At 39.3% G+C, this 22994-nt stretch overlaps 2 protein-coding genes and 1 long non-coding RNA gene across 8 annotated transcripts; 1 reads left to right on the top strand and 2 right to left on the bottom strand.

Moving 5' to 3' along the window:
- Positions 1-1895: 1895 nt before the first annotated feature.
- LOC108122113 (uncharacterized) lies at positions 1896-21149 on the top strand. Of its 6 annotated transcripts, none has more exons than XM_017236614.3 (4): positions 1896-2006; positions 2624-4683; positions 14376-14715; positions 20092-21149. In XM_017236614.3, the coding sequence occupies exons 2-4, from the start codon at positions 3191-3193 to the stop codon at positions 20458-20460; spliced, it is 2202 nt and encodes a 733-aa protein (XP_017092103.2). In that variant the 5' UTR covers positions 1896-2006; positions 2624-3190; the 3' UTR covers positions 20461-21149. The 6 variants fall into 6 exon arrangements, with proteins under 6 accessions (XP_017092103.2, XP_017092109.2, XP_017092108.2 ...); XM_017236620.3 differs by lacking the exons at positions 1896-2006; positions 2624-4683 and adding exons at positions 12147-12268; positions 13788-14280; XM_017236619.3 differs by lacking the exons at positions 1896-2006; positions 2624-4683 and adding exons at positions 12148-12268; positions 13788-14304.
- On the bottom strand, positions 16789-18237 carry LOC138926755 (uncharacterized). Its single transcript, XR_011443382.1, has 3 exons — positions 17869-18237; positions 17174-17279; positions 16789-17103 (listed from the first exon to the last, which is right to left on the bottom strand). It is a non-coding gene; the product is annotated as an uncharacterized lncRNA (long non-coding RNA).
- Positions 21141-21836, bottom strand: LOC108122115 (uncharacterized). The gene is made up of 2 exons (XM_017236621.3): positions 21556-21836; positions 21141-21492 (listed from the first exon to the last, which is right to left on the bottom strand). Exons 1-2 carry the CDS (start codon positions 21773-21775, stop codon positions 21194-21196), a joined length of 519 nt encoding a protein of 172 aa, XP_017092110.1. The 5' UTR covers positions 21776-21836; the 3' UTR covers positions 21141-21193.
- Positions 21837-22994: the final 1158 nt, after the last annotated feature.

Raw genomic sequence — 22994 nt, 5'->3', positions numbered from 1 at the left:
TATCGTGTATGTCTTCTCTGTGAGCTGACTTTGAAGTGCTTCGGGATTAGGAAGTGCTTAAAAATTGCCTCCAGGCTGGTTTGCAATTTAGCAAAAGCTTAACCTTCATATTTGAGGCTTCCTAGGGTGCGTGTCTACGAATGGATGGATGTAATTGGATATTGACAGTAAGAGCTCTGCGTGCATTTGTTAATCTTATTTTTCATAATTGCAAAGAGGGTCCAAGTAGTCGAAGTACATCGAAGACCAGACACTAACATGCAATGCTATGTACAAATGATTTGGCCCCAGTTGACTGGTCATTTCATTTCTTGATTTTCTCGTTTTTGGAAGTTTGGGGGTTGACTGCCGGCCAACTCAGAAGTACATGCCACTTATTCTAATGGAGACACCCCAAAATTACTGCATTCAGCAGTCCAGACATTATATCCAGACATTAGGTAACTTTGCAAGGACATTGGTAGAGTTTCGTCGGAAAGAAAAACAACGATTAGAGTTGTAACTTTAACTGGTGCGGCCACGTTGCTCTGTTAGGGTGGATCAATATTGAGTTTTGTTCTGTTTTTAAATATTAAGTATACGCCGGGTTGAGCAAACTTTTTTGTTCTGTTTATATTTTTGATAATCTTTTAAAAATTTAAGTGAACTCTGTTGTTGGACGCTACTCTTATCCATAGAATTTTTTATAAACTTATATTTTCAAGTAATATGTAGTTTTACTAGGCGTATGAGTTATTAATTTTGGAGATTTTTTTTTTTAATTTCAACAAATACACCCTAAGGCTATAAAGATTTTTGCATTAAATTATGTACAAGTCCACCTCATGCCACATGCACATGCAATCAATAAAGATTTGATTTTCTAGGGGGATGGGGGCCGTCGGGTGAATTGTCGCGATGCGGCAACAACAGCTGTTGTTGCAACGGCAGACGAACCGACCGACCCCCTCCAAAAAATGAAACAAGAAGAAAAAAAACACAAAACCAACAGCAGCCAGACGCCGGTCGGCGGCTCTCATCGTACAACATACCATACACCCGTTTCAAAAAGGCAATCAATGCACTTCTGGCCATGTTCCAAGTTTCTCTTTTAAACATTTTTGGAGAGCCCCCGAAGAGCGGGCCTCCCGAAGTGTATAAGAGAGTTTGTAACTTACTACGTTTCCGATTCGGTTCAACAATTTAAGCTAGTACATGTTGAAATTAACAACTTTAAAAGTTTTAAACAAATGTTGGTTAGAAGTTGTAATTAGCATTTTAATTATTGGGATTTATTTTTACAATCTTTTACAATGTTTCAGGTTCGGAAACATTACATTATTTAGCTGGATGTAGTAAAAATATACAGGTATATTTTTTATTCTTCTGGAATTTCTTTAGAAAACTTTGTTGGTTCCATCCTCATCAAATCATCTCTAAAATAAAAACATATTTTGAAAGTTTAAAAAAATTCAAAGCAGGGGGCTTATTGAAAGTTCTCCCAAGTTTTTAAGATTCATAAATAATTTCAATAGCTGCTTAAATTAAGTTTCTTTTAACAAAAGAGCTTAAATTAGTTTGTATGGAAGTAAATTTTAAAAATTGTCGATTGAAAAATATATATTTTTTTAAATTTTTTCAATATTTTTAATGGAATCAAAAATTTGAGGAACCTCTCCTTAAAACTCGAATAACTTTATAAAGTCTTCATCGTTCGAGTTTCGTCGCGTCACTCATTTATCCGTGGCACCCACACTGCGGCACGGGCACGCACACACTCCAAGAAACTTAAAAACACACAGATTCAAAAACTCAACACTATTGCAGACACGCGGTCGTGTAGCAACAACAATATTGAGCAAGGTGCGCTTAGCTGGCGCTCTTTCGATTCGTGTATCTCAGATACAGTTTATTTCTGACTCTCGTGCCAAGCGCAACGTCTGGCGGACCACGTATCTTTTAGTATCGTATCGGTCAGATACTTTGTCCCTGCGTGTGTGTGTGGTGTGTGTGCAGTGAGTGCTTGGGTGTGTTGGTTTCTAGCAAAAATGCAATATTTACCATTTGACAACATCAGATGAATCAGCAGCTATAGCGTGCCAGTGACAGAAAGTCGCCAGTTCAGATCGGCATTTCAGAATTTCCCCAAGTACTGGACTGGACAGTTTGTGATTCTCGGCTTAGCACATTTGAAAAGTGAATAATTGGAAATGCATTTTTAATCGGAATACTTGGCCTGAAAGAACAGGCTTTAAAAATTCAAAGCAAACCTTTCGTATAATGTATCAAGTACTTAGTTCATTATAAAAATAACAAAATTGCAGCTGCAATGTTTTGTTTACCACATTTTCTCGTTTAAGCCATTGTTTCGGTTTGACTTTGAGATTGTTTATTGGAAATTTTCAAGTCAGGTGCTTGATGCGGTTGAAGCAATAAGGTCTTAATTACTAAAAATTAATCATTAAAACCTTCCAACTTACCTTAGGCATATTGAGAAAAAACAAATCAATCAAATCGTCAGCCCCTTCACTTTAGAGTCCAAACAGACACAAGATAAAATAGATTTTTCATAAGGTCATTTCTATATGACTAGCCCAAAAGGGATATTTAAATAATTTAATATAATTCTTGCTTTGTACTTTAGTTTTGTGTTGCTTCAGGCCTTGTATAGCCAAAGACCAAAGAGTTCGCATTGAGAAAAACGGAACCCTTTCACTTTAAAGTCCACAGAACCTCAAGATCGTCAGTGCAAAAATAAAAAATAAAAAACCACGAAAACAAGTTTCGCAAAGAGTCGAACGTCGCAGAGCCGCGGAAAGCAGTCTGCCATATTCCATATCGAATAACCAAAACCAAAACCAATATAAGTGTTTTTCTCGGTACATCGTATCCAACTAGCACCGTTGCAGCTAGTTCGTCGTGGCCTATATTCAAAATAGATCAGCGATCGGGGGATCGGTGCATGTAACTGCAACTTCAACTGCGACTCCAAATCCGAATCCTACTCCAACGGAAAACTGCAACAAAAGATGAAGAGAGCGACTGGAGCCATGTGAGAACTTAGTCAGCGGCGAAGAGCTAAACTTAAAAACTAGTTTCCCATTTGCGCGCTTATGCTAAGTAATAATAATAAATAAGCGAAGTCGTTGTTCGCCGTTCGTTCGAGAAGTGACCTAAAAATACTGGTTTGGTGTGCGGTTTGCGTGAGAACATGGCCACAACAGCCGCCGGAGCAACGGCCGTGGTGAAGCGGCCCGGACCACCAGTGCCGCCCAGACCGAAGGCAGTCGCAGCCTCCTCGGCCGCCTCGGTTGCCAATGCCGTCCCGCCGATCATCCAAAAGAAGCCCACCTTTGTCAGCCAGCTGAGTGCAGTGGGTCGCACCCTGGTCTACAAGTCGCCATCGGTGCATTTGCCCAAGAAGCAGGCCCAGACCCAGACACCAACCACAGCGGTGCCGTCTCCGACTCCAGGTCAGACTCCGACTCCGTCGCCAGCCCAGACGCCAAATCCTACGCCTCCCGTCAAGCCCTTAAAGCTGCGAAAAGCTCCAGATGTGCCAACAGCCAAGCCCAGGGAGGCCCTGGCTACCACTTCGGTGGTTACGGTCAATAGACACAACTCCATCAGCGTCCTGGAGGGCACTCCACACACGACTCCCCGTAAGGACACCCGCTTGAGTCTTGGCAAGGTGGACTTTGAGAGAGCTGGACTCCAGCCGGCAAGCCAGCCACTTCCCAGACCCAGGAAGATAGTCCAGTTGCCAGTGGCGACACTGGATGTGGAGGATATACCAAAGCCGACACCCGCCCCATCCACAGGCCTATTCCGGCGCTCCAAGACCACTTTGGATAGCTACCAGAGGGAGTCGTTGGGAGCCGCCAACAACGGGGGATTCCTGGGTGGAAGGACAGTGGAGATAAAAAACAATCTTAAGAATGCAGCGGAGCGTCTCTTTTCGGAAATCATCATCAATCAGGGACAGAAGGGCCAAAATGCTAACGATACGACCATAATAACCAAGCACGAGGCATTGAAGCAGGAGTCGGAGGTCCTCATTCAGACTACAGGCAACTGCATGAGGATTAATGTGAATGGAGGTGCTCCAGTGAGCCTAAGTACCATTAAAAGTTCGATCAGTGTGGGAAATACCCCGGAAAAGAAGCCGGCCTTCCACGAAATGCTCATCTCCGAGTTGGCTGCCATGCGTAATAAGTCCTGCTCCATGGAGCAGTTGCCCACCAAATCCCTATCGACCCTGACTGCTTCCACACCCAAGAAACTGACTCCGCGTCGCCGTTTCAACTCCATTGAAGATCCCGATACAGAGGATGTGGATGCGGACAATGTGGAGGATGCAGATGGAGATGTGGACGAGGAAGATACACTAACCTTCACGGCAAGCAAGAACCTAAAGGATTCTAATGGAAAGGAAATCTCATCTACAAGGAAACGTTGCCCTTCCGGCTGCTCGACAGATTCCTCGCCGTATGGAACTGAGAGATCGCAGCGCATTCGCACCTCGGACTGGATCGAGGTGGGTGACAATGGCACTCAAGTGACTTTGACCAGTTGCCACATCAGTCTGGAGGACTCTGGCATGGAGGATGAGGAGCGGTTGGACGATATGTCGTCGGGAGTGGGAGATAGCTGGGATAGCGTCAAGGAAGCCGAAAGCGAGAAGCGTTCACGCAATCCAAAACGGTGAGTTATTCAAAAATGTCTTAATTTTATAAATGGGGGAAGTATACTGTGTAAGAGTATTATAAAAAAATTTGCCAATAAATCTTAATATGTCCTTGTAATAATTATTTAAAATTATTCAGTTTATGGGGCACTTGTTTCTGTTTGTAACTTTTGTTTGGTTTAAGGGTTTCCATCGTAAGGTATTCCACTAAAGATGTGTACATATAAATATATATTTTTAGGGGCTACCGCAATTATTTCACCGAGTTTCGCTCAATTGACACGCTTTTTGTTTTATTTTTGTATTTTAATGGTTTTTGTTTTTATTATTTTGATCGGCGGTGCGCATCCCACGGATACTTTTCGAACTGTAGCACCTCTTCACGTGCATCTCACGGCCCATTGTGTTGGGGCCCTCTCTCACCGGAGTGCGATCTCACATGGGTTTGGTTTACATTAATTATTTGCCGAGCTGCCGAGCTGACATCATTTGGAATGTGGTTTGCTGTGCATCGCATGTGCGAGCATTGGGCTTGATTGCTAGCCGCTTGTGTTTGTGCCGCAATGCCGCTTGCGATATTAACAATTTAGGTTTTAGTTTTCTCGCAGGTATTTTAACAGCAGAATCGAAGTAACCGAAAACCCGTTTCGAGGCACTCTTTACGACTCTTGAGTTTCGCATTTTAGCGAGTACAACACACAATGTGTTTGTATTTTTATTAACATATAAATACTTTATATATATATAAGTATTCCGTTTGCGGTACGTGTTTGTCGCGACGAAAAGTGATTATCGTGACTCAGAGAGCTTGGCATTTGTGCCATCGCAAACTCCACGGCGATATTCAAAATATCGTGCACATATACTACATGTATGGGTAAATAATATATATATTTTCCATTTTATTTGCTTATTGACACGAAGCTAGCTTTCATTGGCAGGCCATCAGAATTGCCGAAAGAAGTCGTAGATACTCGTACACTCAGAATAAATTAAGCTGGATGAAAGCGGTTTCAAAGGGGTGTCTTCAATTATACAATAGATCTTCGTTCATATTTTAACATGATTAGTAAACAGGCAGCTATCTTCCAGACCTTTTAGCCAAACATTTCTCATTCTGTTAACAAAAAGATTTCCTACTAAAGTGGTTTTGTTAGAAAGTTGGTTGTGATTTATAGGTTTTTATTATATACATTTTGTGGGCGGTTTTGGAATTGGCTTATCTTTATTAGCTATATCTTGGTTGATTTCTTTTGAATACATTCTGAAAGTTGCATTATCCAGCCATCATTTTCTGGAATGATGTGATTAGGCCTTACAACAGACATGGATGTTATAAATCAGACTCCCATTTCCCATTGCCCAAGGCGCATTATATGGCGATAATAATGTATTTTACTATACTTTATGAATCGCTCACACGCTCATATAATCAATACGTATTCGAACGAATACGAATGTTGTCGAGGAGCCATTTCCTACTGCGAGATTCAAATAGTAAATTGCATCTTTCAAATGCCTGAACGTGCGGATCGGGTCTTATGCATATGAAGTCATTCAGAGAGATAAGTGAACTCACATATATACCTATATACATTTTTTTATGGCATCCACTGTGGCTAACTGTTGCAACTTGGGTGCAAGCATTATAAAATAAATTCAATCACAACTCGACGCGAAAGCAACTGTGCCACCACCACCAGTCCCACATACCATATAGCTGCTCGATCGTGTGGCCTCTGATATTGCTACTTCGATTTCAATTTGCATAATGGTTGCCGTTATCAAGAATGGTTTACCGTTTCCTCATTCTTTTATTTGTATTCAGAGATCATACTTCTATGGTAGGTACCGCCAAATGTGGGTAGTACAAGGAAATGAAAAAAGTGTTCCTGAAGAACTTATCTAACACATTTTATTTGGAAACTTGTCTAGCTAAATGCAAGCTATTATTAAAAGTGAAATGTAATGAGTATTTGCAATGGCTTGAATAACGATGACAACAACTTGATTACTACTTGGATTACTAGTTGGAGGCAATAATTTTCCATAATTTTCTGGGAATTGCAATGCCAATCATATGAAGTCACTGAGATTTACATAAATTTGTTGAAAATTTGATGGAAATGAATACAACATTTCAGTGACTTTCGATTCAATATCCCAAAGATGTCTTAGAGGATTTTTATATGGTTTATTAAAGTCTTTTTTTACAGTCAAAATTGATTTTTCTTTCAATTTCAAAGACCTTCAAATCGTCAAGCCCAAGAAACTAAAACTTTACAATTTGGTACAAAAACACCTTCAACTACGATTAAAACCATGGCCGGTTCAAAACCAGAGATTCAGACTCAGATTCAGATCCAGGGGCTTGATGGCTGTCAGCCACTTGGCCGCTTCAGGTGGCAAGAGTTGTAATTTTGTGTTTGCCAAAGATATACAAGTCAGGTTTTTTCTGACTCTCTGTCCGACTGTCTTATTGTCTGTTACGAGTGTGTGAGAACCGTTAAAGTACGACAGGTGACTTGGCAAAGTTGGCCTGACTTTCAGCCAGATACGGGCGTAAATATGCCTTCATATGTACCCGCGTAATATGTTTCTGTTTCAGTTGGCTAGCAGCCTAATACCCCGAGATGATGCGACAGATATTTCGAGTTCAACTACCTCGGGTTCTTCGTAACCCTTCGTGGCAACTACACAGAAAGTTCTTCTCGGCTAGATCAAAGTTTAAAAATCAATGATTGCTTTTGTCTTACTGCCTCAGTGATTCGAATTACGAACCAGAAATTAGTGTCATTCAATTACAAGGTGAAAATAGTGCCCGAAAAAACGACTCCCCAATCAATATGTGCCAGTTGAATTGAAAAACAAACTTTGCCAAAAACACACCAGAAACTTGATTTTAACGGAAAACAAAACATGCGGAAAAGCAGTCTGGGACCTGGAAGCCAAAGTGGATGAAGTTTTTGGACTCCACTACTCCACTTTGAACATGTAGACTCGAGTGTAGGTTGTTGGTTGGCCGACTGGCTGACTTGGCTTACATAAACCGAAAAACTCGACCAAACATTTATTTGTATACACTTTTAGAGTGCCGGCATAAATCAAATTTACACTACCCTCTAATGGCTATCTCTATAAGAAATTTTCAAAATATTCACATCGTATCATTATGAATAATTTTATCAAGCGAATGATTGCCCTTTCTGGCGAATTCCCACCTGCCCACGGCCGAACCTAATTTCCATTTAATTTGTCCCTCACTTAACACTTGTTTCACCTATTTTTGCCTCCAATTTTATATTTTTTTTAATGCCACAGACATTTCCACACAGATGTCTGGCCAAAAATAGTGGCCCAAGCCAGGCTGGCGCAGATTTTTATCTCAGTTGCCTGAGTATTGCTCAAGTTTCCTGTTCCGTTCAATGGTCAAGTGGACGGATTTATTCGTTGGTAATTCGCTGCCAAGCTGCACACTGAAAACTTTACTTTCACTCAAGGAAATTTGAATGGCACCCACATATGCTAATGTTTTATTTATTAGTGTGCCTTATGTTTATTTATTTTAGATAGAATACTTAAACACAATAGTATATTTTTCATTTCGTGCAAGACAACGTTTATTTTTTTATGAGGTTTCATGCTCTGTTTAAGTCTTTTGTTTTTATACAAGGAAGCCGTACATTTTTTTTGTTTAAAAGTTTGTTATTTTTAGCAAATACTTAGGCCCTGACTATTTAATTATTTTTTATACAATAAAAGTACTTTTGACCATGGTATCGCAAGGTTCACAGCTTCCAGAATGCAGTTAAGCTTTTATAATCCATTAATCATCAAAACAAACAATATATGCACGATCTTTGTTTCTTAAAAAAAGACTTAAATAGTGTGTCATATTTGTGTTTAGTATTCTTGAATTAAATCGAAAATGTCCCGCTCATATTGCGGGGCTTTCGCTTTTGAGAGTCGCAAACAAAGTCTCAGCAGTAAGCCAAAGCCACGTTAACTGAACAATCCGCATAAATTAAGCCATTCGAAGAGGTATTTGTATATAGTATAGTAAGGTGGCGGCTTGGCTCTGGCTCTTCGTTCTACTAATCAGGAAACCAAAATCAAATTTCGCTTTTTGTTGGATTCGAAAGAGAAACCCGCGACTAATCGCATGCCGTCAGTCGCACAACAAAATTTATTTGGGTAACTAAACCGAACTGAGCCAGCCAGGGCTCATTTACATACGATTGGTTCGGTTATTTGTTTAGAAACTCTTCAGCCGAGCTAGGAGAAATAAAATAAAAGCTAGAAAATAGAAATTTATGGACTCGGCGGTGAGTTGTGAGCTGGGCATTCGAATGAAAGCGAAAACGGTTCGATATGAGCAATTTTTGTTACAGCTTTTAGCTTTTTACATATAGGGTTTTTTTTGGGAGTGTCCAGAAAAGGGCGTTTGCACGTAGGGGGCGACAAAAAACCGAAAGAAAGATACGTGAGTAAATAGCCGATGATAAGACTCGTAACTCCGCAACTCAACAACTCTGCAACTTCTCACTTAATTTTGTACGGAACACTCTACTCCGCCCGTAAAAGACAATGGAAACGATGCCTTATTAGAATGCGTGAGAAAGTTACTGTGAGAAACTGGAACTCGATTGTATGCGTGAAGTGGCTTCAACTTCAACTTCACCATCAGATTCACAGTCAGAGTCAGATTCAGTCGATTCCCACTTTGAGCCGGTGTTATTAGTCTTTAGCTTGCCCTCATTAAATGGCCGAGAGAAAGACACAAAGAACTGACCCACAGATTTCTACGCGGCTATTTAAATCCCCCTTTATCACCTTCAACTCCGACATTGTTTTGCCAGCCATTTATTTGAGCGAGGCTCATAAATACAGTAGCGGTCAATAGCACTGAAAAAAATATAGAATATATTTCAATCTTCAAAAATATTAGTTGGTATTTTTACCAAAATACCATTATTATGCACCATTCTGCATCAAAATAATGAGACAAAATATTTTTTAGATTTTTTGTCCATTTTTCATGATGGGATCCCTTGAAAATGGGTTTTCCCGTATAGGGCCTATTGCGATGGCTGCATCATCCCCAATCCTGATCCGAATTTCAAGCGGAGTACCTTAATCGATTTGTGGATCGATTCTCCACCATTCTGCATCAAAATCCTGAGACAAAATATTTTTTAGATTTTTTGTCCATTTTTCATGATGGGATCCCTTGAAAATGGGTTTTCCCGTAAAGGGCCTATTGCGATGGCTGTATCATCCCCAATCCTGATCCGAATTTCAAGCGGAGTACCTTAATCGATTTGTGGATCGATTCTCCACCATTCTGCATCAAAATCCTGAGACAAAATATTTTTTAGATTTTTTGTCCATTTTTCATGATGGGATCCCTTGAAAATGGGTTTTCCCGTATAGGGCCTATTGCGATGGCTGTATCATCCCCAATCCTGATCCGATTCTCAAGCGGAGTACCTTAATCGATTTGTGGATCGATTCTCCACCATTCTGCATCAAAATCCTGAGACAAAATATTTTTTAGATTTTTTGTCCATTTTTCATGATGGGATCCCTTGAAAATGGGTTTTCCCCTATAGGGCCTACAGCGATGGCTGTATCTTCCCCAATCCTGATCCGATTCTCAAGCGGAATACCTTAATCGATTTGTGGATCGATTCTCCACCATTCTGCATCAAAATCCTGAGACAAAATATTTTTTAGATTTTTTGTCCATTTTTCATGATGGGATCCCTTGAAAATGGGTTTTCCTGTATAGGGCCTACAGCGATGGCTGTATCTTCCCCAATCCTGATCCGATTCTCAAGCGGAGTACCTTAATCGATTTGTGGATCGATTCTCCACCATTCTGCATCAAAATCCTGAGACAAAATATTTTTTAGATTTTTTGTCCATTTTTCATGATCTCTTGAAAATGGGTTTTTCCCTTTAGGGCCCACTGTGATGAGTATATCTTCCCCCATCCTGATCCGATTCTCAAGCGGAGTACCTTAAACGATTTGTGGATCGATTCTCCACCATTCTGCATCAAAATCCTGAGAATTCATATATTTTAGATGTAATCTCTAAGACAGAACATTAAATTTCTAATAGATACTATAACTGAAGTAATAAAGAATCTAAAAGATCACTATAAAGACTACTAAAAAGATTAAAGACTAATAAACATTCAAAAGATCACTTCCTTAGTGCTATTATTTTTCCCGCAACTGTTTCGTTTATGACTGGGGCTTGGCGAAAATTTTGTGGGTCAACTAAATTATTATTATGGTTACGTAGGTAGCCGTAGTCTGTCTCCACTCGAGAAATCGGCCCACTGTCCGATGGCGCCGATATATCGCATGATATATACATCTTTATATATGGTATATATATTTTTTAAGGCATCCTGTAACGTGCGTGCTCCGATTTCCCACCTGCACAATTGTCTGTAGAATTTTCCAATTGGTCTCAGCGGATGTCGCGCCGGCAATGCGTGAAGCGACTTTTTACGAGTATTCTTTTTTTTCCTGGTTTATATGGTTATATATTTAGCATAGGCCGCATTCCGTGCTCCCAATTTCGCTTCGGTCTCACACCGAGACCGAGAGCAAGGCTAAAACAAATACGCACAGTTGGGGGCTCGAAATTAGACAAATTTGACGGCTGCATCACTCGACATCGTCTTTTGGGTATTTTTGAATGGGAATGGGAACAATACTATTGCGCTAGAAATACGGAATTCTCTGTTATTGCCGGCGATGTCGTACAGCTGCCCTTAAAGAGCTGCTTGATTATTTGGTACATGATGTACTACACGTCGGCGTGAGCGTGTTATTTTGTTTTGTCTAAAAATAACTGAAGATTTGCTGGTGACAGGGGCGCTACAGGGTGGCTATTGGACATGGGATTATCCATGAGGATTTCCTTGAATTTTAAATAGGCCCCCATAAGTACGATTTTAAACAGAGGCTCAAAGAGGCTTGTTTATTGAATCTATTCATTGATATCTATTTATTTTTCTCTTTAAAACTTCAACTCAACTCGACAGTAATGATCTTTATATATATGCTTCTTTGCTTTGGCGTTAAAATGTTGTACAATTATAAAGTATTCAAGATACTATCAAAATATCTCAGGTATCTGCAAGTCGTTGAACTTCTATTTCCGTGTTGACGTGTCTATTTTGGTGTCGTGCCTACACCCTGTTTTGTCGTTTGATGTTTTTTTCATTTTATTAAATCAATTTACTCATTTCTTATATATTTTTATTTTTGTCTTGATTTCTAATACTCTTTGCCACTCAGAGTACTGCATTTGTGTGCTCAGCTCGCTTGGATTGGGTCGGTTTGGGGTATCTCTGTTTTGGATGTTCCTTGGAGGCTCTGCTCTCTCTCGGGCATCTGAAAGATGTGGCCGAAACGTGGCCGAAAGTAGAAGCGTTTAATTTTTTAGTTGCACGCGAATTTCAGAGCGTTATCGAGCAAAAAGCTCGCAGCGAAATAAAAACAATATATCCAAGCAAAACGGAACTAGGAAATCCAGATTATATGTTCATTATTCCCATACTAATTGTAAAAATAGTGATTTGTGAGTAAGCGCCGAAACGTTACCCGAAAAATAAACAATATCTACGCAGCTGTGTGAATTCTTCAGATAAAAATGACAGATTAGCAAACGAAAATAGTCATGCTGCGTAGAGTAATAATAACAATCAGATCTGTGCTGCTGCCAAGCTTCGCTAAGAAAATATGAAATATACGTGTTGATTTGTGTATCGACTAAGATAAATAAAATAATGTTGCCGCAGTGTTATTTCAATGTGTTTTTACTTCACAACATCAGCTATTTAAAGAGTAATATCTTGCGGATACGTAATATACATGTGTTTTCTCTAACAGACATGTGAGGCATTTTAATCATAGCATAACTTGTGTTTCCCATAAAGACATTTTTTCATGACCTCTGGCCTTGCCCTGAAAAGAATTATTGTTTTGTGAAAAATCCCCATATGACGTAACTCGAATTATTTATTTTAATCATCCCTACCTGCTTTCTCAACTAATTCCTATTCCCAAAGTCTGATTTTCTGAATATTACTTTGATTTGAGATTCATTAGGGTTGGAATTCAGGTGGTCAAGATATCTCTGGCCATTTATAGACATTATTGACTTAATTAATTCCGAATTTTCAAAAAAGGCAACATGTGTGGGTAGAAAATAGTTGAAAGGTGTTGCCTATGATGTCTGTGACGGCATTTAAAACTATTAAAATAATATAAATAGAAAATGTTTAAATTACTGAATGAGTTTTATTGAAGGACGGTCATTTGCTTTGCTTGATTTTATTTATAATCTATTAAGAAAATGGAAACAATTGAATTATAATTAATTGATTAAAGTTCAATAATTATTGATTAAAGTACTTTTTATGAAGACATTACCAGTTTACAACTGGATCGTAAATAGATTTATTTTACTGAGATATTGGCCTTTGATGCAACGGGCTGAAACATTTTTGAACCCGTTTGTTAGCCATTTGCATTCTAAAAGCCATGACTGGATGGCCTTCGTTTCTCGTTACTTGTCAGAATGAAGTTTTTGCCTGCATTTATGTACAATAACCTTAACTTTTTGCATACTGGCCAACATATGTTTATCATGTCATGTGTTGCATTTTGAATATATGTTTCTGTCAACTCCAGTCTTCCAGATTGTCACTCAAACAGAAATAAATCTCAGATTAAAATAAGTTTACAGCATAATAGGTTTTATATTCATATTCGATTTGATATAAAATGTCACCAGGCTTTGCAATATTTGTCTTGAGAATTGTGATCTTTTTAATAGCCATTTTTATAAGCAATCTAACAAAATCACCATCAACTTAAATGCCAAACCATTTGAAAATGCCCCACCTGTTCCGCTGACCTGTTTTCTGTTTTCTGTGTTTGAAAGCTTATTGTTCGCTTGAGTTTGAATTATTGGCGACTATCTGGCAGTCACATCAAGCCCAGTTTCGGGTATAAAATGCTGCAGCTATCCGCTCCAAAATCCAAAAAGAGGTTTAAGATCCCCATTTCTCTTCTCCACAATGGACACTTTGCAGCTAATGTCATAGGTCGTTTGAGGCGCAAGATAGCAAAGCCACCGAAAATGTCCGAAGACCTGGACGAGCTCTTTCTGTCGCCCATTCCGGCCCCCTCGCCGGTAGAGCTGCAGCAGTGCATCCTCTTCGGCTTTCGTCGACGCCTCTATCCCGCCCAGATCCTCGAGGAATGCCGCAGTGCCTTCGGCCCCTTCGCGCCCAGTGCCCAGTACGTAGCCAAGTGGTATCAGCGCTTTCAGGACGGATTCTTCAACATTGACGAGAAGGACGAGGAGTATCAGAAGCATGGCGAGACGCCGACCACCTGCAGTGACTATGAGGAAGAAAGCGAGTGCGGTGAGGGGGCGGCGGTGTTGCCCTTGGTCCTCCACGACATCTATCGTAGTGAGGTTGAGGAGGATGATGATGAGGAGACGACTGATTTCGATGAGGAAGATGATGGTCATGTGATTGGTTACTGGCAAGGTTATGGCTATTTGGGTGGCAAGCAAAGGTATAGTTGGGTTGCACATAAATTGTATGTATTACAAGTGTCTCTAATGTATTTCTTTTAAACTCATGTGTTTTTTTAACTTCTTGTCCTTTCAGTGGAACATCATCGTGCGAGCTACCACCCCTGCCCAAGTCCCTGATTGGCTTCAATAAGCTACTCTGCTCCGATTCGGGATTACTTAGCGATGTCGAGGGTAACAACAATAACAACAGCAACAACACATGCAGCGAGATCAACCAAAAACCAAACGATAACCTGGACAGCAATGAGAATGCCAGCGACAAGTCAACGCCCGCCTCCCCAAACGGAAACCAGGCAGTTCCTGCACTGGAAACGGAGGCGAAGACCACCTGTTCACCGGCCAAAGGAAGCCCCCAGGTCGTCGAGGCGGGCAGCACTCTGGATGCACAAATTGCGACGCTAAGGAAGGAAATGGTAAGACTTAATGCAATTGTGTTACATTTCGAATTGTCTTTTAAAAACGACATAAATATTAAGCTTAGAGAAAGGAAAAGTGTAAGATAAATTATAAACTTAAAAAAATCAGATAATTATAGCTTATACCAATAAAGTTTTTTTCATGTTTGTAGTAAAAAATTGGTACCAATAAGGAATAAAGTACCCTGTTTTTTTATAATATATGTATAAAATATTATAAACAAATAGGTTGTCTAACTTAAACAAATCTCCACCCAAAAGAACAAGTTAATAAATAATAACTCTTTATATGGCACACTGAGATATAAATCACACAAAATCACAGTATCAAATGACATTTTGAAATTGAAATATTTCAAGTATCCGCCTGGTAACAAAACACCATTTTAACCCGGTTTGGGGCAAATCAAAATCTAACCAGTTCGGTGACGAATAAAGTTATTTTGGCATAAATGCTGTCATTCGTTTGTAAGCGATAAAAATGTGCCTGTATATGCCTCCAGAGTTTCTGGCTTCTTTGGGGGATAAGCTGCATTTGAAGCTGAACTTTATTGACCTGGCTTAGTATTTCGGCCGCCTAATGCCAAGACTAGAAGGGGCAATATCTGAGGCCCGGATAAACCTTTCACATTTAATTTCGTTGGTTGGCGCACGGCGTTTTGTACAATCCGAATATACATATTTGTACATATAGACTCGGTGGTATTACGGCCATAAGAACCTGTTTAATACTCGTGCCGGCCCGGGCCCGGGCGTAGGTGTAAATACCCGAATAAGCCTTGAGTTAGGAGCGGCCAATCGCTGGAATAAAATCAAAAACCAAAACTAAAACGGAGTTTCTGTTGTTTCTGTATAAAACTGCCGCCTTTTTCGTGCTGCTCCAATTTGATGATTTGGCGATGGTGGTGAACAATTGGAAATAAACACTAAATTGTTCAGCATTTAAAGCATTTTGTGCAATTTGCATGTCTTGGCCATTGTGCAATGTGGCCGGCGATTTGAACTGAAAGTGTAATATTTGTGGGACACATTTCCCACCTCTTATTGTTATTACGATTACGATATTATTACGATTGCCCGGGGAGGTGTTCTATCTGAGGCATGTACCAATGTATTTATTTTCTGTCGCCTTCCCCGATGTTAACAACTATTTTACAACCGAAGGTGGTGGAGGAGCGATCGCCGACGCAGGCCCAATGACACTTTAATTGGTCATTGTATTTGCCCAACCATTTATTACTGTGTGTTATTTCTGCCGAGGCATTTAAATTTATTCGTTGCCACAATAGCGCCATGCCAGGCTAGGCCGGGCTTCGATAATCTAACTCTGCCGGGTCTCAGTCATTTTTCAAACGCAATTTAAATTAAAGCTCTTGTTGAAATGTGTTGAAGATAAACAAAATAATTGTTTGTCTTATAGATTAGAATCAAAGCGGAAGATATTTTGCTGACTTCTTGTGCTTGTTCAAATATGTGGCTTTGAGTGTCTCCGGTTTTTGTTTATTAAACACAAACATATCGTTAGGGTATCCATTTGCTGACCTGGCCTCCCAATTATTTTTCTCGCTTTTCGCAAATGTTTCGGTCGGTTGATTAACGATTCAAGCTCTGATCACTCGGTGGGTGTGTAAGCCCCTAAGTATGGGGCCCGGTGTGTGAATGTGTTTTGCAATTATGTTAGTTGGCCGCTCTTGTCTTAGCTTTTGCTTTCGAATGCCGCCGCACTGAGCTCTGCTGAACTGAACTGAACTGAACGGAACCGAACCGAACCGAATCGAATCGGAGCGAGCCAAGATATTGTGGTTAGCCTTCTTGGTGAACCCAACAGATATTGATATGCATTGTTCGCTCACATCTATTCATGTGCACTCCATTTGATATAAAGCCGCTTTTACCCAGCTAATTTTTTTGTGTTGAAGAAAAATTGAAAGTAAATATTTGCTGAAGGTCAGCGGTGGGGCCTGATTGGGTTATTAGATCAGCGTGTTGGCTTTGGCGGAGAAATAGTTAAAAATAATAAAACTTTTTATGACGGATACATTTAAACACATTCCGTTCCCGGTTAAAAATTTCAGATTTAAGATCATCTAGTCAAAAAAAATCAAGTTAGTCATTTTAGTTATTCAATATCTACTCCAATAACTTTCACACACCAGTAGTTAACAGGTCGTATACGTAATGCTAATAATGGGTCTTCATATTAAGTATACGACATGTTGAAGAACTGTTCAACTTTATTGAGAAGAAAAAGAACATTCTCAATAAGCGTTCTTTTAAAAATTTCCTAGGAAAAATTAAGTATACGACCGGTTTAACAATTTAGAATCTAAATTTTAGATAGATATGTGAAAAAAGTTTTCTTTATTTGGCAAGCCCTTTCACTTCCTGAAAAAAAAAGAAATTGGTTACAATGGAGTACGTTTGCTGTAGAACTCAAGCAACCTCATTAAAGTACCTCATGTGCCATATTAATAGATGATTGTCAAGTCAAATTACGCTCAATTGTTAAAGCCGTTCCCATCGCCATAGCCGTCGCCCATAACACATCACTCGCACCATCTCTAATGCGCACAACGATGAAAATGAAGTAATAAACTTGGTTAATGCAACACAACGCATCGGGGAGAAATAAAAGGCCACAATGGGAGAAAACAGGAGTAAGACTAATCAGCGCATGCGCGGAGCCATTAAGCGCAGTAAGCAGGCAAGCCAGCCAGCCAGCCAGCTAGCAAGCATGCTGGCCTGGCAAGCTCAAGCTGCCAAGAAAGCAACAAAACAACAAAGCATAGCAACAAAGCGAGTCCGCTTCAGCTAATTTATGTTTCTTGACTTTGCCGGAGTGTTGTTGTGGTTATTGTTGCAGTTACTGTTGTTTTTGTTGTGTTGCCAGATACCTCGGTTATGGCAGCAAATTAAATTTATGAACAAAAACAAAAACACTGAAAAAGGCAGCCAAAGCAACAGATCCAGCAAAGTGGCCAAGAAAAAGCATAAACAGCGGACAGTTTGTGAGAAGAAATGCATCAATGCATGAAATGGATTTTTATGGCTTATATAAAATGGCCTTGAACGACCGCATTCTTTTGCCGGCCAGCGATTAAGCTCATCTTGGCCAACTAAGAGCTCATTTGCAGGCTAATCGCTTCTCACCTGATTACTTTATTTGGCACAAACGAATCGATAAGCCCGGTTAATTGGACTGTAAGCCACTCGAAGACACTACCAGAAGTTGTGGGTTGCTTGCTTAATTAACTTATTGTATTTTTTTGTTTTAATGTAAAAAAAACTCTTTCCGGTTAAAATGGGAATAACAACAAATTTTAAATACTTTCTTAAAACTATTGCGTGCTGAGAGAAAATATTCAATTAACAGTTAAGCAAAAGAAACAAATTTAATAATTGGGTTGCTATGTTTTCTTGTTTCGTGACTCGGTTAAATGTATACTTTTTGTTGCTATACCTTTTACTACAATGTTTTAACGAAAGATGGAATGCAGAAAACAAATAAACGAAAGTATGAAGAAACACTATTAAATAGAGACAGTATGCCTCGGGTATGCAGCTAGAAAGAAAACACAGTTTTACTTTGCCGATTTTCTTCAGCCAATTAAAAAATGCAAATTCTGAGGTGAACAGACATCTCGGACAGCTCTCCCCTTATCCGAAAATAATTGCCAACATTCTTGGCTGGAAGCGTACTATTTCCCTTTTTTCCCTGATCTTCCGCATTTTTTGCCAAAGGTGCCGCCTTTCAGCTGCAGAGTTCACGCATCAGCGCTGAAATGTTTAATGCAAGCTGAATGGCTTCCTGTCTAAAGATAGAACACCCCATCATTTAAAAACTAAAAAAGCAACGAAAAGCTGAAAAAAGGGAAGAAAATCTGTGAGGTACATAGAACATTATATATGTATATTTTTGTACTTATAGATCGGGAGATGGGGCAGCCTTGTCTGGCATTTGCAGCGTTCATTGCCATTTGGCGCTGTTGCATTTTGAGAAATACTTTTAGGGCTTCTGGTTGTGTCAAAGCCTCCTATTACATGGGCCGTATGCCGCATGCCCCATGCCTCTTGTCTCTTGCCACATGCCACATCGTAATATAAGCACTTGAAACATCCCTAAGAAATTTCACCGCAAAGAGCTTATTGCTAATTAAATTTTCAACAATATTGATTTGATTGAATGGAGGAAATTAGCATTAGAAAAGAATTTCTCATTGCATAATAATAATAGGGTAATGAATGCATATTTTTTGAAATTAATTACTATGGCTTAAGCATTAATTAAATATTTATAAGTTGACCTACATTTGCTCTCCGCCAGATCTGTAATTTCTGGTCAAGCCGACTAATGTCATTAGCACAATTCTGCTCGGATCTACTTCCCACAGTTAACCCTGCAAGTATGTTAATTTGCGTCTAATTCGGAATCAACCCAAGGCAACACCTACGCCAAATGCAGCGAAAAAGGTTTTGTTTAAGCCATTTGAGTCATTTCAGCCATTTATTTAGCCGTATGTGGCACACATTCTACTATAAGACTACTAGTTGGCCCACAGAGAGACCCAGAAACACGGGAATGAAAAACCGCAGATAGGCAGATTTACTTTAGAAATTGCGTATTTCCTCATTGTTTAGAAAGCTAATAAAAGAACTGCGGAAAAAGGAGTGTCTCTCTCGTACGGCAACGCAAAAACTAAATTTTCTTTTATGGCAGCAAATAAATACAAAATAAAAGTTAATTTAGACAATACTTTTAATAGCACAGACAATTTATGTGAAGGCCTTTCAAATTCTATATTCCATAAAATAAAAGCCATAAAATGCAAATAACTTTTACTTCGTTAGTTAGAGTCATATACATACATACATTTATTTAAAAGCGGTCACTAACTCTGAATACATTAGCAGCCAGGTGGGAGTTGGTTAGAGCGAAAGATGCCGACTTGATCGGATTTGGTTAATACCATGCCACGATGCCACAGTCGCAGCCACAGTGTGGCAGAAAGTCTTGCTGCTTTTCTTTTTCGCGCGATATTATGCCGCGATATTAATTGACAAATGAGATTTTTCCTTCCTACTCGACAGCGACAGGGGAACTTTCATTTTGACCACAAGCGTCATGTTGGCAACATAAAACACAAACTAAAAGAGCCAACAAAAATACAGGCCAAGGCTATAAGAGGAACCACTGCTTGGGATTATTCATTGCAAGCTAGACGATCTTTTTTCGATAAGATAATCTTGTATGTTGTTATTAAATGTTAAAGATAAAAGATCAATAATACAATATGTGGGAGTGAAAGGGTCATTTATAGTTTTATAAAATAACTTTTTCAAAAGGACATGTTTTAATGGCTTTCCTATTTTCAGAACGGATTGCGTCAACTAGATCTCTCTTTGCTGTCACAACTGTGGGTGCTTAACGAATCGATCCAGGAGTTTCGGGCTCTCATCGAGGAGCAGGAGAACGAGGACGAGGACGACGAAGATGACAACCTGAACGAAGTGGACGAGGACGGCAACCCAGCATCGGTGGAGTCCAAGGCAAAGCATCTGGGAACCATACCAAAGGTGATAACCACACAGCCAAAGGTGATTCGGGATGCGTTGGCCAAGCAGGCGCAGTTGCAGGGGCAGGATCAGAAGCCTGTACCCAGAATGCGAAGTGCCCCACCTCCACCACCACCGGTCACCGTTTCCGGAGTCCAGAAACCACCGGCCCCCTCACGGCCCACATGATGTTACCTCTCGGACTTCCTCGCCGGAGTCAAGATGGTCATGTGCAAGGCGATTGTGAGTGATGTGTCTGCTTCCTCCACCACGACCTCGACTTCGACCTCGATCTTGTCGACCCCGTCGGCGTCATCCCTTTTACGGAATGGAATCAGATCCTAACCCGAAAGTGTCGGGACCAGAAGTGGCTACGGAATCGAAGTGCTACCATGCATAGTTATAGTTAAGTAGGATCGACTCATGAGCGAACTGATCATAAATTTTGAGTTTAGCACGCTAGAGCTGAGCTTCCATTCAGATAAGGGGAATCGTTTCGAAAGTAAGGATATCTACAAAAATAAATCCTACAAAGCTATGCTTACCTCAATTTAGGAAGACCCAACATATAATAATGTAATCGATAGAATTCGTAAGACCAAACCTCTAGGCTCTAGAACGGTTAGGAGTCCTTTGTGATCTTCAGTTTTAAGCTTAAATGTACATTTTTTCTTGTGGTTTTCGGGCTTGATGATGAAATGGGTTTACCAATTATAACTTTTTGTTTTCGTTTTAAGACTAGCTGTCGAGATATGTCTGATCTTCTGCCAGTTACATGTGTAAATAGCAATTTTCCCGGCTAGCTGCTGAACATTTTTTAAATCTAACGAAAAGCGTAAACAATAAATAAATAAAAAATGTAAAAAAAATTAAACGAAGCACTGGTGTATTTTTTATTTTTTATAAGTCTTGGGGTGCAACTCTAGGATGACACTAGACTGACGCCGTCTAAGCCCACCTGGACACATGGAAAGTTATAGCCAACGACCTGATTAGTGTTGTAGGAAGTATAGAATACCGGACAGGCCTGTACTCCCGACAGTCCGGCCATCTTTAAGTTAAGCTTAAGACAAACGTCGAGGCTAACCATCGATACAATGGGAAGACAAGCCGTTGGCGGATTTTTGGTGCTGACTGTAAACTGGCCCACCGAAGTTCCATCCAGGGTGACGCCCAAATCCACAGAGCCGCTAAGGACGCTTAATTTCACAGTCAAACAAACTAAAAAATGTGAATTAAAACATTTGAATTAAAACCATTTCGAGTATTATATAACAATATTACGAGTCTTGTTGTCGTTCAAGGCATTAATGGTAACACTTTGGCAGCAGTTGCAGGACATCGACAAGGAACAGGAACACGAGGCCGCAGATGGAATGGATATTATTCCAAAATTCATGCCAGTGGAGGAGCTGCGACCAAAGGCAGCCTCACTGATCGACACACAGCCTAGTCCAAGGAATAGGGCGAAAAGTCCTATCGATATATCCTTCGAAGTCCCCATTTTGTGATTTGGTGAAATAACTTGCACGACTGCGAATCTGCGAATAGAGCAGTCACTTTTTGTGGGAGAAATCTAGTCATTTTGGTACATAAATATTAATGCCGGATATTTAAATTATTCGCAATTTAATTAGTTTTTTGAAAGGGCTCATTTAGCTCTCAATGTTTGGACATGGGCGGTTATAATTGAAAAAAAGTTATCCCGTGACTTTGTATATATTAATTTTAATAATTTTGTAATAATAACAATTAAATCTAATGTGTTAGAATTTAAATATTAATAAATATAAATCTATGCAGATATTCCCTGTGAATGTTTAAATTTAAAATGTATCTACACAATTTTTCGATACGAAGCGCCATCTACTGTATTTTACATTACCTACTGCCTGATGGTTTTATAGCATTCAGCTTTTTGTCATTGAAAGCGTCAAGATCTCACCACCAAATTTAAAATTTAAAATTGTATATTAAATTACCAAGTTTGTAAGACTTTTAATTATAGATTAGGTAACAACAACCTTAAATTTAAGATTTGTATTAAAAAGTTGTATAAAAAAGATTATATTATGTTGGGCTTCATTCTTTAAATGAAAACAACTATATTTTTCTTGTTAGATAAAGCATGACGTACAAAAAAAACCAGTTAAGGAATCAAACGTCAGAACTGATGACGCCATAAGCCACATTCTAAAGATTGTATTACCATTTTCCCTTAAATCATTTAAAGTTATTCAAGGTTATCTGTCCAAATCTATATTTTTGACCATTTTGTTTGTTAGAATGATTTATTGCTGTTTTCTTAAAAAAACCTCAAACAGCCTTATTAAACTTTAAATAAACAAAAAACATGAGAAGGGTTCATTAAACATGCGCTATGTTTAAAGCTTCTTTATTATTTATTAATTACAATAATTACTCATCACCCGATGAGCACTTCTGTCAAAGAATTTAATGATTCACACAGAAAAACCAATTGAATCGAAGAATTATTGGGAAGCACCATCGCCCTCATCCTATAAAAAGTGAAAACTTGTCGGAAACTAGTTTTAACTAGTTAAGCAAAATTTGAATGAAACGTAAAAATTGCCGGAATTCCCCAGAATGTCTTAGATCTTAAGGGAATAAATATTCTATAGTTCATCTCATTGATTTTTTTCATGAAACCATAAATTATAGCTAACATAATTAGTGCGATATGAGTTGGCATTTTTAGTTAA

The sequence above is a fragment of the Drosophila bipectinata genome, chromosome 3R, assembly GCF_030179905.1.
Source record: "Drosophila bipectinata strain 14024-0381.07 chromosome 3R, DbipHiC1v2, whole genome shotgun sequence".
Classification (NCBI taxonomy): Eukaryota; Metazoa; Arthropoda; class Insecta; order Diptera; family Drosophilidae; genus Drosophila; species Drosophila bipectinata.
The sequence above is the reverse complement of the archived record's forward strand: the minus strand, read 5'-3'. Positions and strand labels throughout refer to the sequence as shown.

Coding starts and splice junctions, on each gene's coding strand:
- LOC108122115 (XM_017236621.3), bottom strand. CDS start 21,775: ATGGGGACTTCGAAGGATATATCGATAGGACTTTTCGCCCTATTCCTT. Junction 21,493..21,555: donor CTTGAACGACAACAAGACTC/GTAATATTGTTA, acceptor CACATTTTTTAG/TTTGTTTGACTGTGAAATTA.
- LOC108122113 (XM_017236614.3), top strand. CDS start 3,191: ATGGCCACAACAGCCGCCGGAGCAACGGCCGTGGTGAAGCGGCCCGGA. Junction 4,684..14,375: donor CGTTCACGCAATCCAAAACG/GTGAGTTATTCA, acceptor TTGTCCTTTCAG/TGGAACATCATCGTGCGAGC. Junction 14,716..20,091: donor CGACGCTAAGGAAGGAAATG/GTAAGACTTAAT, acceptor TCCTATTTTCAG/AACGGATTGCGTCAACTAGA.